The sequence below is a fragment of the Littorina saxatilis genome, linkage group LG2 (genome assembly GCF_037325665.1).
Source record: "Littorina saxatilis isolate snail1 linkage group LG2, US_GU_Lsax_2.0, whole genome shotgun sequence".
NCBI lineage: Eukaryota > Metazoa > Mollusca > Gastropoda > Littorinimorpha > Littorinidae > Littorina > Littorina saxatilis.
This window is the reverse complement of record NC_090246.1, coordinates 47051359-47069493: the sequence shown is the minus strand read 5'-3', so window position 1 is coordinate 47069493 and position 18135 is coordinate 47051359. Positions and strand designations below refer to the sequence as shown.

General features: G+C 39.1%; 1 protein-coding gene across 1 annotated transcript; it reads left to right on the top strand.

Annotated features, from left to right (window-relative positions):
* The first annotated feature begins 242 nt into the window (after positions 1-242).
* On the top strand, positions 243-16885 carry LOC138959080 (pejvakin-like). The gene is made up of 7 exons (XM_070330429.1): positions 243-783; positions 2022-2172; positions 2803-3007; positions 3988-4115; positions 9428-9559; positions 10082-10237; positions 11977-16885. Exons 1-7 carry the CDS (start codon positions 362-364, stop codon positions 12175-12177), a joined length of 1395 nt encoding a protein of 464 aa, XP_070186530.1. The 5' UTR covers positions 243-361; the 3' UTR covers positions 12178-16885.
* Positions 16886-18135: the final 1250 nt, after the last annotated feature.

The following is an 18135-nucleotide window of genomic DNA, read 5'->3' as shown; positions in this document are numbered from 1 at the left end:
GTAAGCATAACAAGTCATTTCAGAAACCTTTGAAGTTACGGAATGAACTGTACAGATGCCTTTCATATACATGGCTTTTAGAAAGAAAACATCTGCACAGCCATGTTTTCGAAGGAAGGGAGACAAAAATCACATTCTGATTGGCTACTTGTATAAATATCCTCGCCTTGGGTTTCAAGGCTATCTGAACCGGTGCTGTGTAAATAGCCAGTGCCAAAATGAAAACATCCGGGATTCCGTCACTTCCGGGGGGATGCACATTACGAACTAAACGGAGTCTCTCCGTGCATAAGAGATCAATTCATTTGCATCAAGTTGTTAGTGCTTGTGTCAGCGCAGGCTGTGAGTGAAAAGCTTCGTTATGTTTGCGGCTACTACCCACCAAGTCGTCAAAAGTTTAGGCAAAGACACGCTGACGCCTGTGCGAAGCTTGGATCGAGCAGATAACATAGCCCCGTTTTCACTTGTTCTGAAAGAACGTCGCAGACGTCTGATATTCTGGAAACGAACACAGTGCTTGACAACAGAGTTCAGCCTTGACAACATCTTAGCCACACCATGGACTGATGACGAAAAGGCACAGCTAATAAAGACACACAAGCTTGCAACGTTTGATTATGAGACAGATTTTTCTCTGAACGGTAAATTAGGAATTGACTTGCACAAAGAGTTGTTGGATGTGGAACTTAACGCCTCTGATTCAGTGAATGTGAAGAGTAGTCTTGGGGAGCTTTCCAAAGAGGAAGTTGGCCTGCAGGGTTTTATTGATGTAACAAAGAACAGGTGACTATTAGAACTCGCCTGCTAATTGTTCAATTCTTTCCACTCTCACCCTCCCCCCCCCCCCCCCCCCCCCCCCTCAGTCTCACACTCAGTCTCAGATCTATGACTTGGTGACATAAGGTGTGCATGATTTGAGGACACTGAGCTGTGAAAGTAAAGTTACAGCTGTGGACTATCTGAATGTGTTTTTTAAACCTTTGTCCTCATACCCATCCTTATGTAAAAGCAAAAGATAATGGTTCTTTTGGTTTTGGTGCTATTAGCATTTGAAGTTGAGAAATTGCAACATGTCGGATGTTAGACCTTTCAAAAACCAAACACCAGAAAGGGCTGTTAGCATGAAAGCAATTGCTTGATTTTTGGTGTACTGCATGAGATAGTGATGAACAACATGCCAAACAAGAGCAGTAACTGAATAGATGATATTTTAGGTGTTTTACACGGGTACATTTTTGAAAGGTCTAACATCCGACACAGATCAGTTTTTAAAGTTTGCACCAAGTGTGTTGCAGTTAGGGAAATAAAAGCATCATGGCCCAGTATCACATACAACCACATTATGTATCCATTGTAATTGTCATTTTCATAAAGATTTCTATTTTGTAGGCCACAGTGTCGGATGTTAGGATTTCAAAATGGAAAATGTGGAATTGCAGTGTCTGCGTGTATGGTAGTTTTTCATGCCAAATTCACTAAACAAACCTAAACAGACAAACAAGAAATGTTTATAAGCAATATGTACTCCAAATATACCTAGCAAGCAAGTTATGCCTGTAAATGTTGAACGTGAAGATTTCAAAATGCTCATTATGAAAGGCTAACGTTCAACTTCACGAAACTGAGAAAGTTACCATCAGACAAAAAAATACATTTCAGGTAAGAAATGTTCAAATAAAAACGCCAGAATAATTAATTTCCAAATCATACGATCATGATGAATCAGTCAAGAACGCCACAAATGGACCAACTCAAATAGAAAAGACTCTGTGACCGGTTGAACGTGAGACTTACCTGAACTTTTATGTTGAAAGAAAATGTCTGGTCTTATATCCCATGTAAAACCTGACCAGATCTGAGATGGTGAACCGAACTTTTTTCACATTGCGGGAGTGTGCCTTTAATTTTTAATCCAATGATGGCCCGTTTGCTTGGATCATTCTTAGTTTTAAAAACGTGCGATACATGTGATTGTTTATTCTAATGCTATTTTTTTTAACTTTTTTTTTCCACCTGTCAAGATGTATCAACTTGAAACATCCTTTGGTGGCCCCTCTCTTGAATGACAGCTCAAAGACCTTGTGTCTCGTGACTGGAGTTGTGAGACTTGTGAAGGATGCAACAATAACAGGGAAATCCAATGAAAAAGGATCAGAAGAAGTGAAAGCTGTTGTAAGTGCTTTCAGGATGACTTATTTTGCTTGACAAGTGAATTAAATGCAATAAACCATTTGACTGAACTTTGGACGTTGTTTTGAAATGGGTGGGTTTTTTTCACTCTCTGTGTCCGTTTTCAAGATATTGAGTAGAAAAGGGAAGTTACAAGAAATCTTGTAAGTCAAATGTAGAATCCATTTATTGTACCAATTAAGTATTGTGCATTTCCGCCTTCACAGGCATACATTGCCTTCACTGTAACTGTAAGTCATAACTGTAAAGTTTACAAGAAGGAACTGGGTTGATGCTGGGTGTTGAGTAGGCTAATAAAGGCGCTTAATTTGTTATGTTATATTTTGAGAATTTTCTCAGGTGGGTGTTATGTTCCACCTTGACTAGTTTGTGTTTGAACATGATTATTTACACAGTGTAGGTTATAAGTATGACTGATCATTAACACAGAATGAGTATACCCTTGCATGTACATTCTTAATCTTACGATGCATGACTTTTTGCAAATTTGCACACTTGTGTGGATTGAATGAGGGAGTTGAATCACACTATTACCAAAAGAATTAGCAATGTGTTAATTGATATTGTTATCCTTCATTTAACTTATAGTTATAACTTTATTTGTGTATGCAGGTTAAAGTGGATGAAGATGGAGAGATCGCAGAGACAAAAAGTAAAAGTCTCCAGGTACCGGCCAACACAGCCCTGGCTTACACAGAGTATGAACTGCAGATCGGCAAGCAGAACGGACGCTTCTCACTTGTTCTTGACCGCAGCAGACGAGGAGGCTTTGTTACGAGCCTCAGCATTGATCTGGACGATGTTGATGGTCCATCTGGTAAGAGTCAAAAAGTCAGAAACTGTGTATGCACTGACCTAGCTTTAAAACGCAGTTTCAGTGGTGATAACAATACTTAAAATAATAAACATTTGATAACTCAGAGACGAATTAAGTTTGTTAATGTTAATCAACTTAATGTGCCTACCTGTAACTTATACAATCTGTGTATCATGTATGTGTGTGTTTTGGGGGAAGACATTTTTTTGACCTGAGCAGATCAGATGTTGAGAATTTGAAAGATCTCACTAGAAATTGTTGCTGTGATCAAAAAGGCGGCATGTATGAAAAAAAACCACCTTGACTGTAAGGGAATTTACCTGTCCAGGAAAAAAACATTAATTCAATAACATTAGCAGAGCTGAGCAAAGAATGCCTGTTTAAGGAAGACTTTTACACTATGTAACACACCTTAACCATAGAATCCAGTTTTCTTTTACCAGTATTAAATTCACACCGGAGCAGTAAGATTTATGTTGACATTTTAAGCGTATATTCCTCTCGAACGCTTGTAATTTAAAGCTGTTCAGTTGTATTATTAAAACGACGTTAAACACCAAATAAAGAAAGAAAGAAAGTTGTATTATTGACGTAGTATGTTTGCTGATCTGACGGAGAATTTTTTTTTTTCAAATCTATGGTGATGCACTTTTTTTTTTAAAGTTGTTTACATTTACCAGGAGTCAAAGCACTACTTTGGTTTAAGTTCTAAGATAGAAAAAGAAAAATCAAAGAAAAGAAAAGTTGGGATGAGGCTCTGCGGCAGGAAACTAAGAATGAACACTTAAATTAATTCTTTAGTAACCAACAAGGAATTTTGAAAACATTATCTGTGTTCCAATTGCACGCAGTTCTGTCTTTAACAAAAAATGTTATTCACTGAGATTTAGAGCATCAATGGATTTATTGCTCTGCAATGTATACCCACATTTTTGCCTGTGGAAGTGTTAGTGATGATGTTTGATCTATGTCTATAACAGATGCTATGGGAGCCACTGCCCTTTTCCAAGGCATACAGAATCTGTCAGAAGAAGACAGAGAAATTCTACGCTTGTGTACACTGAGAATAGTTCAAGTGCCAAAATGCCTAGATCCTCTTAACGACCTGGTATTTTTTCCTTTATGAATTTGATGTTGTTCTTGTAGCAATGAATGCAAGATAATGCCTCCTATACCTGTGTCAGTTTAATGGTTGTTCCCTTTTTACATTTAGTCAAGTTTTGACTAAATGTTTTAACGTAGAGGGGGGAATCGAGACGAGGGTCGTGGTGTATGTATGTCTGTGTGTCTGTGTGTGTGTGTAGAGCGATTCAGACTAAACTACTGGACCGATCTTTATGAAATTTGACATGAGAGTTCCTGGGTATGATATCCTCAGACGTTTTTTTCATTTTTTTGATAAATGTCTGATGACGTCATATCCGGCTTTTCGTGAAAGTTGAGGCGGCACTGTCACGCCCTCATTTTTCAACCAAATTGGTTGAAATTTTGGTCAAGTAATCTTCGACGAAGCCCGGACTTCGGTATTGCATTTCAGCTTGGTGGCTTAAAAATTAATTAATGACTTTGGTCATTAAAAATCTGAAAATTGTAAAAAAAATTTTTTTTTATAAAACGATCCAAATTTACGTTCATCTTATTCTCCATCATTTGCTGATTCCAAAAACATATAAATATGTTATATTTGGATTAACAACAAGCTCTGAAAATTAAATATATAAAAATTATTATCAACATTTTTTTTTCGAAATCAATTTAAAAACACTTTCATCTTATTCCTTGTCGGTTCCTGATTCCAAAAACATATAGATATGATATGTTTGGATTAAAAACACGCTCAGAAAGTTAAAACGAAGAGAGGTACAGAAAAGCGTGCTATCCTTCTCAGCGCAACGAATACCCCGCTCTTCTTGTCAATTCCACTGGCACTGCCTTTGCCACGGGCGGTGGAGTGATGATGCTACGAGTATACGGTCTTGCTGCATTGCGTTGCGTTCAGTTTCATTCTGTGAGTTCGACAGCTACTTGACTAAATGTTGTATTTTCGCCTTACGCGACTTGTTCTTTCTTTCAAGAACAGAGCATGCATATGTTCTGGTGTCAGAGGTTGTTATTTATCCAAGGAAGGCGTGTTTTTTGCATGCTGATTGATGTTTTTCATTTTGGTTAAACATAAAATGTTACAAATATTGTCAGTAACATTTAAACATTGGTTTGTTATTGTTCTGTAATTTTCTTCTTCTTGTCATTCCATAGTTGCACCGTCAGTCCAGACTCAGATAAAGGATGCCTTCTTCTCCTTGTCTTGTGTTCTGTGTTTATAACAAGAGATACAGGGGAATTCCACTATATCGCGCGCGGTCCACTATATCGTGAATTCGGCTAATGCGAAGACATCTTGGACCAATAAAAACCCAGGAACTACCTTTTTGGGGGGGTCTGCAGTCCCGGTTTTGCTTTTTTGAAGAAGCACTTTTTCTCTCATGGACTTGTACAGCACTCCTCACACCAATTTTCCAGTTTTATCTCCACTGCCCACTCAACCCCTCCTCTTCCTCCCTCCCTTTTCTGGTGCTTAGTGCTCTAAGCAGTGGTGGAAGAGACTGCAGAGAAAAGTTCTCCAGTCTCTATTACTAGCTTCTTCTTCTTCAGCGTTCGACGATGGCTGTGTCTAGATTCTTTGGCCCGTGATGTTGACGAAGTGGGCTGTCATTTCCAGGTCCTGAGTGCTGCCCCCTAGCTTGGTGTGCAGCGATGTCCCTGTGGGCCAGACGCGTTTCCTCTCACTGCAGTGGAGTTGGCAGGTCTGCAGGAAGTGGTCCGGTGTCTGGTCCGCCTCTCCACAGTTGCACAGGGCCGACTGTCTGATGCCGATCCTTTTTAGGTGGCTGTTCAGTCCGCAGTGGCCTGTCTCGTGACGAGTGAGCTGATGTAGGACATCTTTGTGTGGATTGTATCCAATGTTTTTCTTTTTGAAGGTGGATTTTTGCCTGTTTCGGATTAGGGTCATGGCTTCACTGTAAGTGAGGTTAGAGGCTGCTCAGTTTTGCTGCCCTCCTTTGCATGCCGATCCGCCACTTCGTTGCCCACAATCTCCGTGTGTGCAGGGATCCACTGCAGGACAACCGCTGTGGTTTGGGCCAGTGTGTTGATGTTCTGCATCAGGTGTTCCATGGTCGGGTCTGGATTGCCCGAACACAAGGCCTGGAGTGCTGAAGAGAAGAAGACAGCTTTCTTGGGACGGCTTTCCCATTGCAGGACTGTCTCTGTGGCTTTACCGACACGGTTGGCCTAGTGGTAAGGCGTCCGCCCCGTGATCGGGAGGTCGTGGGTTCGAACCCCGGCCGGGTCATACCCAAGACTTTAAAATTGGCAATCTAGTGGCTGCTCCGCCTGGCGTCTGGCATTATGGGGTTAGTGCTAGGACTGGTTGGTCCAGTGTCAGAATAATGTTACTGGGTGAGACACGAGGCCTGTGCTGCGACTTCTGTCTTGTGTGTGGCGCACGTTATATGTCAAAGCAGCACCGCCCTGATATGGCCCTTCGTGGTCGGCTGGGCGTTAAGCAAACAAACAAACAAACTCTGTGGCTTTGTGGAGTGCCAGAACTTCAGCCTTGTAGTTGGAGCACAATCTCCCTCCGGATGCTGACACAGAGACTGGAGGCAGGCCTGGTTTCTTGATGAATACGCCACATCCTCCATTTCTTGTGGCGTCTTCAGCTGATCCGTCGGTAAAGATGTGTGTCCATCTAGGTGCAGGGTAGCGGTTGTCGATCTCCTCCATTGTCAGAGCTTTCAGCACAGCGCCTCTCTGGTCTTTCTTCACTTAATGCCAGGGATGGTGGTTCTGACTTCAGCTTTAAGGGTTTTTGGGGGCCAGTTGGTTGGATCAAGTCTCCCGCACAGTTCGATGTTTGCCGTCAAGATGTCAGCCTGCATGCGTTGCTCTTCCTTGACAAGATGGTTCAAGCTTTTCCGTTTTAGCCTGTTCTTTGTCAGGCTTTTTAAGTTTGTCATGCAGGGGTTGGTCTGGTAGCCTCTTCATCTTTTCGGCATGTGCAAGAAGCTTGCTTCGCTGTCGGCTCTCAAGGGGTTCAACTCCAACTGTCTATTACTAGCAATCCCCCCTCTTTCACATGAAACTGGCAAATATGCTGAACAATATTTTACCCTTGTTTCTGGACTGGGGTTCAATTGCAGAGTACAGAGCGGAAGAGTGAGTTTGTTTGCATCAGCAGAGATGAGAATAGAGAGGTTTGAATAGTTTTTATTTTCTTTCTCATACAACACCCGCATGAACTCAGACAGTATTCATCCAAATCAAATTCTTGTTCACAGGTAAAAACCAAAACAGTAGACTAACTAAAAAAATAAAAATTGTTTTTGTTTTTTTGTCGCGGGTCCCCCTCCCACGCCTATATCGCTTGTATATATCACGATCTGATTCTGAGGACCGCGATATAGTGGAAGTCTACTGTAACTCTAAACTGTTATCCCAATGTCTTAACGTTTTTTGTTTTTTTCTGGTGCAGAGCTTGTGCAGCTTGATTTGCTTCAGTCAGCTTTGCAATTTTTGTTAATTAAGGCAAAGGTAGTACATTTAAGATGTGATGACTAACATTCTAACTTGCCTAGTTTGTTTGCTCGGACATCCCCTTGCAATGCAACTATCCAAAACCTAAGATGGAATAAGAGTAATAAAATGGGAGAAAAAAACAAACATCCTTTGCAACTTTTTAAAAACACTTGGCAGACACAACAACCTAGTGAGGATAGTCGCCTTGTGTAGGGATTACCTCAGTAATCTGAGAAGAAGAAGAGTTTGCTTTGAGACATCAGTCCCAACATTCTGCTTAAGCCGGAACAAACCAGAGTCAAATAAGCAAAGTAAGCTTTTTATGAAAAAAGATCCAGTTACAAACACAATTACTAGAGTTGCAGTTCCTAGCAGAGTTAGAATTTCAGTTCTTTTGCATATATTTTTGCATGCAGTGGTGACTTTCCCGTTTTTGCATGTGTGTATTGTTCACAATTTACAGTGTTTATTCTGTGTGAGTGGTATTACTGGGGTAACTTTTTCTCAGAGAAAAACTTGAGCATGAAGCATGAAAGTAGTTTTTTTTTGTGCAGTCTTGTGCTTTGCTGTACACAAACACAAGATAAATTTATGAGAGTTGGCCATTATATGAGGAAAAGATCAAATTCATTTTCTCCAGTCTGTTGAAGTAACTTTAGCAAATCGTCATATTGTAATGAATCCAGCACATCAATTAAAGACCAAATTACAGATAGAGCTCAGCTTTTTTTCCCTAGCGCACTTACCTCCCTTTGGTATTTTAGCTTGATGCACACATGCAGTTGAATTCACTTTTGAGAAAGTCGGGGTAGAAAACTTGGTGGTGTTTTTCTCTTTTTCTTTTTAATCTACCTTCTCTTCTCTTGTTGTTAGTAAAGGAATGAAAGATTAGATTTTTTTTCATCAGTTCATGGACTGATCTTGTGGCTGAGAATTTGATTGTTTGACTTCCTGAGGTTTGGATGGTTATTTTTCTGAACATGATTAAAAGAAGCAACTTTTTGCTGTTGTATGTTAATTGTTATTGTGCTTGCGTAATTGACATTATTTTTCACTCTCACTCTCAGGCTGTTTGATGTCTAGGAAATTAACTGTATAACTGAAGCGATAGTCGTGGTTTAGGTTCAGCAGACTAGTGCGTGCATATTTGATTTTGAGGTTCAAGTTGTTGTCAGTACTTGCTGTGAAAAGGAAAGCCTAACCGTCTGACTGCAACAATGAAACAAAGTATTTTGAAGTACTTATCCTGTAAAATATATGAGACTCGCTGAAATAGACAGCCTATTTGTTATTGATTTGCCATGCTTTCTTTTTGACAAAACGTACATAAATATTTTTTACATCTATTTGGAGGAAATGTGAGCAGAATAATGCTTTTCTTTGGAAAGAAATCATTATGTCATTTATAGATCTATGTGTAATCTTTTGAATGTAGGGTCCTCAAGACCCCCCGCGGGTTAGGGGGAAGAATTTACCCGATGCTCCCCAGCATGTCGTAAGAGGCGACTAACGCTTACCCTTGTTAAGTGTTTCTTGTATAGAATATAGTCAATTTTTGTAAAGATTTTAGTCAAGCAGTATGTAAGAAATGTTAAGTCCTTTGTAGTGGAAACTTGCATTCTCCCAGTAAGGTAATACATTGTACTACGTTGCAAGCCCCTGGAGCAAATTTTTGATTAGTGCTTTTGTGAACAAGAAACAATTGACAAGTGGCTCTATCCCATCTGCCCCCTTTCCCCGTCGTGATATAACCTTCGTGGTTGAAAACGACGTTAAACACCAAATAAAGAAAAGGGTCCTCAAGGTTTCTAATGTCAGATGTTTTATGTTTGGTGTTTGCAGCTTCACAAAGCAGCAGACTTGTTAGAAATGAACATTGAGAAGACCACTACCCTGCAGAGCCTGCGCAACAAGGTTCCTTCCCTTGATGACACACTCCTTCGGTTTTTGTTTCTGGCGGGCTTTCAACAACAGGTAAAAAGTTGTACATTGTAATTTGTACACATGAACAAACTATGCATAGGTCTTTTCTGGCTCTAACACTGTACTTGTGAATGTATGTAACAACAAATATTCATTCTTTTGTGTTTGTCTTGTTGCTGTCTTTCTGTATTGTCCTTACCTCACCATTGGCAAAGTTTTTATTACAGCTTGAAATTGTCCATATATTTTGTCAGAACGTTTCAAGCATGTTGTTGGTTTGTATTACCAGAAGAGTAGTGCAATTTTAAGTTTTTGTTGTGTATTTCTTAAACCTACAACATTAAAACGGAAAAAAGGAATCGAAATTGTGAACTGTTTAATTTTCACTTTATAAGAAAGTTCCATTTGTTAGCGTTGAATTCTGAAGAAAAAGAGTATGAGATTTTTCCTTCAAGCTGTAGCGATGAGTGGGAAAAATATCATGAGAGGTAATGCTTTTTCTTCTTTTTCTTCATCTGATAATTCTGCTTTTTGTTCTTGTTCTTTCAAACTTATCTTTTGTTGTTGTTGCAGGAAGACGAGACAATATCTTACCCACTTTGCTCTACAGAAGTGTTTGAAGCGTGTGAACTATTAGTCAGTCTGCTGAACGAGTTGGACGATGATGAACTAGAAGTAACAGCCTTTTGCTTACTGGATACCATCACATCACAGGCCATCATTACCGCTGTAAGTCTGCCAGACATCTTGCGGACTGGGCAAAAGTTGCTTTTGATTGCTGTTGTAATTGGTTGAAAGTGATGCAGAAACAGATTCTGATGCTGCATTAGCCATGCATTAAAGGCACAGTAAGCCTCCCGTAAACCATCACAGAGCTCCCCGAGCGTCTACATATATAGTACAAGCATACTTCCATTTGAACGCTCACCGAACGGGAACATCCTGGCTGCTTTCTGTCGAGCGTGAGAAATTTTCAAAGAATTTATTTTCATGGACTTGGTCCTCAACAACAATGGCGCCTTGTTTTGGTGCTGGACGGCTGTTATGAATACCGGAATTCACGCCAGGACAGTAAGCCTCCCGTAAACCATCACAGATACTGTCAGGCTTTTACACACAGTACAAACACCCTTCCATTTGAACGCTCACGAAACGGGAACATCCTAGGTGCCCTACGTAAAGAGCGAGCAATTTTTAAAGAATTAATTTTGCAGATTGTCTCGAACACTTTTTGGACCCATCCTGAACTCAGGTCAAACATGAGTTACTTCCCTTCGGGTCTCATTCTATCAATGTAAACTGGCGATAGCCGTGAATCGATGATTATCAAAATGTTTTTGGACCGTGGTGCGTTTTTGCGCTTGACCTAACTTTTAAAATCTAAATAATAAATTGACAGCTTGTTACACAAACATTCTTTAATCTTAAAAGAATTCTTTTTTCATCAAGACAATTCGAAGTTGTGAAAGTTTGAAAAAAGAAAAGCCCGGAAGCAGGGTCACGCAAGGGTCGTAGCAGACGACGGTTTATCAGTGCATATCGCCGTTCCTCTCAACAGTCAAAAGCCATCGCTAGAGTTCTTGTGAACCACAGCCGTTTGTTTCGTGCATAAAAACGTGCTATTGTAAATAAGCTCACATCGAGTAACTGACGACTACATTGTGAAAAAGGGAAACAGGATCACACGGGTTCACGATGGCTCAGGGGTAAGATAAACCACGCAAACAAAACTTCTTTGAAAATTGTTCGCTCTTTACGGAGGCCACCTAGGATGTTCTCAATCGGTGAGTGTTTAAATGAAAGGGTGTTTGTACTGTGTGTAAAAGCCTGACCGTATCTGTGAGGGTTTACGGGAGGCTGACTGTGCCTTTAAGTGAGCAGCTGAGAGTTGAATGAAATTGTTGACCAGTAAAAACTTACTGGAGTTTGATGGTTTGAATGACAGATCCAACGATTGACTGGGAACTTACTGAGCTGTACCAGTTTGACTGGCTGCCCAAAAGATTGACTAAACGATGAAGGAACTGATCCATTTGTTGTTACCGTCATTTGCTGTCCTGGCAGTGTCTTCTTTTTTCCTCTGTGTGTGTGTGCGTGGATGCGTGCATGTGCCATGGTGTATCTGTGTGCGCATTTGAATTTGTGCCTGTCTTTGAAAATAGATTTCTCAACCAGACCATGGACTACAATGGACCCCCCTTTCAAGACCCCCCATTTTAAGACTTCCTCCCTTTTAAGATCCTGTTTTCTCAATCGTTTTGTTCATAACCTCTGTAAAATGTACCCCCATTTTAAGACTCCCTCCTTTTTAAGACCTGATTTTCTCAGATTTTGTTAGGTCTTAAAAGGGGGGCTCTACTGTACTTGTACACACACCACAACGTTTGTCCAAAAGTTATTGCCCTGCATATTCCTGGAAACAAGATAGCTTAGCAGTCATCCTCACTTTTTTTCTTTTTTTCTTTTAGCTTCACCCAGTATGGGAGCGTGACCAGTGTGAAGTTCCAGTGGAAGGTGACCAGTCTTGGCTGACCACCGACACAGGGAAGAAACTGATATCTGTTTTTGGCATTGAAGCTGATGAGCACAATTTACACGTGCCTGCAGCCAATCTTCTGGACATTCAGGCGCTCTACCTTGTTGTTGATGCCTTCATGACTAGCTTGTAAAATTGCATTTTTCAAGTTGAACTGCTTTCGCTGATTACCCATTTTTTCGTATGATGCACTATTCTTGCTGCCATCTGTTGGCTAATCTTGGGAGTCTGTTTGTAGTAGATATCTGCATCAGAATAATTTTCCTTTGTGGCATGGATTTTGTTTTCCCATGTCTTGACCAGAAAGAGAAGTTGAGGTTAACCTTCTGTTGAACTCATATATATGTCAGGTATGTGACGTATGTGGTCAAATAATGTGTTGTTAATTTTACTTTTTTAATGACATTGACTTTATGCCTTTCAAATTGTGTTGTATTTGTTTGGATTCTTACCTTTATCAGTTCGCCTGTCTATTCAGGTGAGATTGTGTTGTGTTGAAGGTCTCTTTTGATCAGAACCTGTCTGAATCTTCAACATTTTGCTAAGGTAGTCATGGGTAATGATGAAACTGAAAGTAAAGCATGTTTTACTCAATGTTTTTGCTGATATATTCTTTGATTCTGGATGAGACTTCAACATGAGCAAGGTAAACGATTTCCAATTGGAATATCAGACAAATCCATGTCATCAAAATTGCTTAATCTTTGAGTCTATCAGTTTGAGCAGCTTCTTACAAAGCGTGGAAATAGTTAAAGGTCATTTTGATGGCACCGGTCTTTTTCAAGTAGCCTGTTTGTGTCTTAATTATCTGTTGATGATCTTAAGGTTACAAATGCATACACTTGAGCAACTCATGACCATGATCTTGATGCTTCAATAACAACTCAAAAGTGTTTGTTTTTGATGTGCTTATACTGACCATATTTTGTGTGGGTGTCACAAGATTAGGTTTTGTGAGACCTATTTGTAAACCTCTGAGTGTCCTGGTATGGTCACATTTTTTTATTTTATAGTGTGTTTAGCAAGCAGCGGACAATGAAATTCTGGATTTGCATTCAAACCACTGTTATGGCTGTGGGAGGGAAAGTTAATCACTTAATGAGAAAGCGGAGTACTTGTACTTACTTTCTCCTTCAGTTCGTGTGTGAGTTGTAAGTTTGACATTTACAGTCAGTAATGTGCACTTTAAAAGTCTTTTGGCACAAACATGCATTTTTCATTACTTTACAGAGGTTCAAAGATGTCAATTGTCATCCATATGGCAACCTCACTAAAGATTACATATTACACCATGAAATGAGTCAGTATAAAAAAAAAAGTGGTAAAAGAGTTGAAAAATGGAAATTTGTGTTCAGTGTGTGTAGAACAAAACCCAAAAGCTCAGAAAATATTTCGGGTAAGTATCAAGATTTCTAGCGTTTTTAGTAGTATGGAAGTATCTACGGTTTCTTGTTAATCCCAAAAAAATCACTATATAATGAGACTAATTTTCTGATCTTTATTTCTAAGACTAAGGATACATATGTAACGGCCTTTTTCTAAACAGTTCTCTATTTGATGTTTGTATTCTTGATTTTGTTGTTGTATAAAGTGAGTACTTGTGAATAATTTCATTCTGGTCACAATTTTTATGTGTCCCTTTTGTTGATTGTTATTCTGTAACATGCATAATGTAAATGAGCTCAGGCCTTTTTTTTGTGGCAATTTTATAGATTCAATATTTTTAAACTTTTTTTTTCTCCATACTTTGGGTAGATCATGTGTGTAACTTTGTTGTAGACTGATAAGGTCAAGAATTTATGTTATAAAATGATGCTACGTGGAAACGTGTCTGAGTAGAGAATATTTATACACACTCGAAAAGCAACAACAAAAGGATTATTAAATGTAAAAATGGTGATGCTCTGACGAAGTTATTCATGGGCTCTGAGACAGGGACAATTCCTCTGCCCTTTTAAAGATCAGATTGACTGGGTTGTACAGTGGTGACTATACGTGGATTATGCAGCTCTCTTCAGCTTAGTGTTCATACCTTATAAATAAAACCCTCTTCAAAAACGTTTTGGGATTTGTTTCTGTATGCATAGTCATTTGTTTGTGAAGTACTTGCCCTACTGTTTGTTCGAATTTAACTGATCTGTTTATTACACATTTTTTAAGTCAACATGCCTTTTGATGTTTAGTGACTGTCAACAATCTTGGATGGCATGTTTTGTGCCATTGTCACACCCCTTTGGACTTTTGTTGTCGTTGTTACTTTCTCCTTCTTATTGTTCACACTATGTTCAGCTCCCACTTTCATGTACACCCATATATATATATATGAGGTTTGATGGCTGTTTTTCAGTTGTACACATACCTGCAAAGAAATAAAAATCAGTATGAACTTTCTCTTTCTTTATGTAAATCTTAATCTTGTTTATTTGTTATGGTCGTAATGGAAGTAAAGTGACTACATATTAAGACATAATTTGAGGATAAGAACTGTGTGTTGATAGACATGTAGTTAGATAAATGCCGTGTGTTACTGTTTAGCGGAAAATATATCACACATAAGTACTTTTTCAGGATGGGCTTAAAAGCAAATCATGGCTCATTGCTTCTATTTCTCCAAGTGTTTTATTGTGAGAAAAGCAGATGTTATACTGGGGTGCTGCAATTACAAGGAAAACATTGAAAGATTTTTTTGATAACATGTACTTTTGTATTATCTATTTTCTCACCAATTTACGCTATCTATGACCGGCACGGTTGGCCTAGTGGTAAGGCGTCCGCCCCGTGATCGGGAGGTCGTGGGTTCGAACCCCGGCCGGGTCATACCTAAGACTTTAAAATTGGCAATCTAGTGGCTGCTCCGCCTGGCGTCAGGCATTATGGGGTTAGTGCTAGGACTGGTTGGTCCGGTGTCAGAATAATGTGACTGGGTAAGACGTGAAGCCTGTGCTGCGACTTCTGTCTTGTGTGTGGCGCACGTTATATGTCAAAGCAGCACCGCCCTGATATGGCCCTTCGTGGTTGGCTGGGCGTTAAGCAAACAAACAAACGCTATCTATGTGAGATGTTAACTTCAGGTTCCTTGGTTTCAGGCCAAACCTGTTTAGTGAGTTGATGCGGAAAAGTGCACACGAACGTTCACAAGCTTTAAGGGACAACATTATTTCATGAGAGTTAATCAGAACTTATAAAGCATATTCAGGTTGGCATGATACTACTTCTTCCACTATAACAAATATATTACTACCCGAAGATTTTGTGAAGTGTTTGAACTGGAAATGGAAGGTCCCTTCTTATATGTCATTTTTGAGCTGCGACTTTTTGGTGAAGCTTGCAGCAACTTGATTTTTCTTTGTATTTGCATGTAGCTATGCATAGTTTTTGAATGCATATTATTTGCATTTTATTGGCAATAACTTTGTAAAACAGTATTAAACACCTTTTACTGTTTTGAATTTATGAATATTTACACTTGCTTGCTTAGTGTTATATTTTCAGTGTTTTATCGGTGAATGGATTTTTAAAGACCTCAGTATTCTATTCTGTAGGAGAAAAGAAAAGTTCAGAGGGAAGAAGGCTACTCAATGGGTTATTTATATGATTTGATGTAATAATAAAACCTTCTACCCATATTGTTTTCATTCCGAGAATGCCATTCCATGTCAGTATGCCAATACTTTGCCCTGAGCATCTTCTGCAGTTGTGCTCCAGATTATTTTTTTGGTATACCTTTACTTGCCACATACCACAGCTGAATGGTGTTTGTGTGTGTGTGTGTGTGTGTGTGTGTGTGTGTTGGTGCTTTTGTTTAATTTTAAAAAAATTCTCTGCTTGCCAAACACACTCTGCTCACATAGTCAAAAGTAGTATGGATTACCAATACTTATTTAGAGGGCTTACCTTTCAGATGGTCTTCAGGATTTGGATTATGTGTCCTAGGGAGGATGGGTGGCTCAGGCAGGAGAAGATGATTTTGTTTCAGCATTTTTGTATACTCTTTATTTGATCTTTTACACAGCTTTAACAAAGTAATCCTAGTGTTTTACACATGCAGTTCAGGGTCATCTTTTTATCAAGTCAGGAGCATGAATTTTGTAGTCTTTAAACTGTTGCCGAAAGAAGTCACTTGTATCATGGTTTTGATAGTCATATAGTCTTTAAATGCTTTCAAGTCTGTGTACATGAGTTCGTGTGTGGTAGAAAATGTTTTCTGGGATTTGTTGCATTGTGTTTTTATTTCTGTGACTTTAATTATTGATATTTAGAACAACATCTGTACCAAAGTCAGAAACATTGTAAACATTAAATATGGACAGATTTTGTATGGTTAATTTTTCAACTATTTTTTCTATTCCCTGAAGCATTTTTTTCTCATCATTCCCCGCTACACACTTGAACATATACAAACAGAAATTACCTTCAACCTCCCTTCACCCCTCTCTTCAAATGTACACACTTTTATTTTAAATACACTGCCTGAACAACACACACAAGACATGCATGTAAAGACACATACATGCACACACACAATGCACAGACACACACAACCACACATGCAAATGTATGGATGCACACATTCACAAGGGCTGATCAAGAAAGTTCACAAATTGTACAGGGTCAAACAAGGTGCACAACTTTAACTTCACTACGCTCTAAATAGTACTTGCTTTACCAAAGTGGGGTTTATTTCTTTTATGACATACGTTTGTACTATTGTTTATACATGTATGAGCTTTTTGGAAGTCTTGTCAGTACTTTTCCTTTTAAGTTTTTATATGTGTTGAATTTTTACGCATGTTTAATTGGCTTTTATCCGAATAAAAAAAATATGCTGACACGAAACTTCAGTATAGTATTCTGTATGTCTTTTTCATTTGAAGAATGTGAGGTGTGATTGTTTTTATTGTTTTTGTTGCTGATCGATGGATCTTTCATGTTTCAGGCACTTGAAGAGGTTAAAGCGATACTGTGAATTGAAGACCGACAACAATCTGATACATTTCTTCTGTTATGTAACTCATATACAGTCGAGATCGCTTTACACGAAATGAAAGGGACCAATATTTTTTTTCGAGTGAATGTTTTTTTGCGATAACGAAAATGATCAAACTATTTTGAAATCGGTTTACTTGCAGCGATGTTCACGAAACTCGTTTGAACTGCTGACGCGATTCGGTTTCAGCTTTCGCTTTGAACGGAAGTACTCTTTTGTGTAAGAATACAGCCCGTGTCTTGTTGTTAACTTCGCAGGAGTCTGAATTTCGGGTCGCTTCATTTCTCTGACAGCGAATAAAAGGCTCTATTTCCAAAGGAAGCCGCTTTTTTCCGTGTTTTGACGGGCCAATGAAGTGATGAAATGATTAAAGCATAGAAGATACCTGTTTTAAGTATAAACGCTTCAACAGAGTTGATCGGTGCTGACCAACCGAACAAACGCGCGTAAGCCGTAGAGTGTTTTCGGAAGTGACTTCAGAATCTTGATACACCGTGACATAAAGTGAGAGATTATGGAATTATCAGGAAGAATATGCATGCGCAAGAAGCAAACACCACAAGAGAGCTGTACCAACTTCGTGATAAAGTCTAAGTTTAACTTTACGTCGACCATTTCATTCTTTCTTTCAATGGGCCGTGCAAACACGTGAACACTTCTCGCTTTGGAAGCTACAAGTTGAAAGAAACAGTTGTTTGGTGGTGCAAGAGACCGAGAATCGGCTTCGTGTAAACGTTTTTTGCGTGAGTCTCAGATCGTTTTATTTCGCGTTATGATGTTTTTCTTAAGTAGGGTTTATGAAGGGAATGATTGGGACTGACAACACGTTTCGCGTAATGGGTTTTTTCGGCTTATCGTTTTTCGTGTTAAATGATCTCGACTGTAGACACATTTTGTTGCAACTTTTTTGTGTAAAAACTGTAACAGCAGAAGTTCATCTCAATAGTTTTTAAAGAACAATGTACAAGAAATGACAGTTCAAAGTTGAAACTTGTCCCAAACTGTACTCTCTAGTAGCAGAGTTCCTTAGTTGAATGTAGCATTAACCCAAAAAAAGATTGTATTCAAACACACCAAATAACAAGTCGCGTAAGGCGAAATTGC

Excerpts from the sequence above, each read along its gene's own strand:
- LOC138959080 (XM_070330429.1), top strand. The coding sequence starts at position 362 with ATGTTTGCGGCTACTACCCACCAAGTCGTCAAAAGTTTAGGCAAAGAC. Across the intron at positions 3,008-3,987 it reads CGATGTTGATGGTCCATCTG|ATGCTATGGGAGCCACTGCC; the intron begins GTAAGAGTCAAA and ends TGTCTATAACAG. Across the intron at positions 4,116-9,427 it reads TAGATCCTCTTAACGACCTG|CTTCACAAAGCAGCAGACTT; the intron begins GTATTTTTTCCT and ends TGGTGTTTGCAG.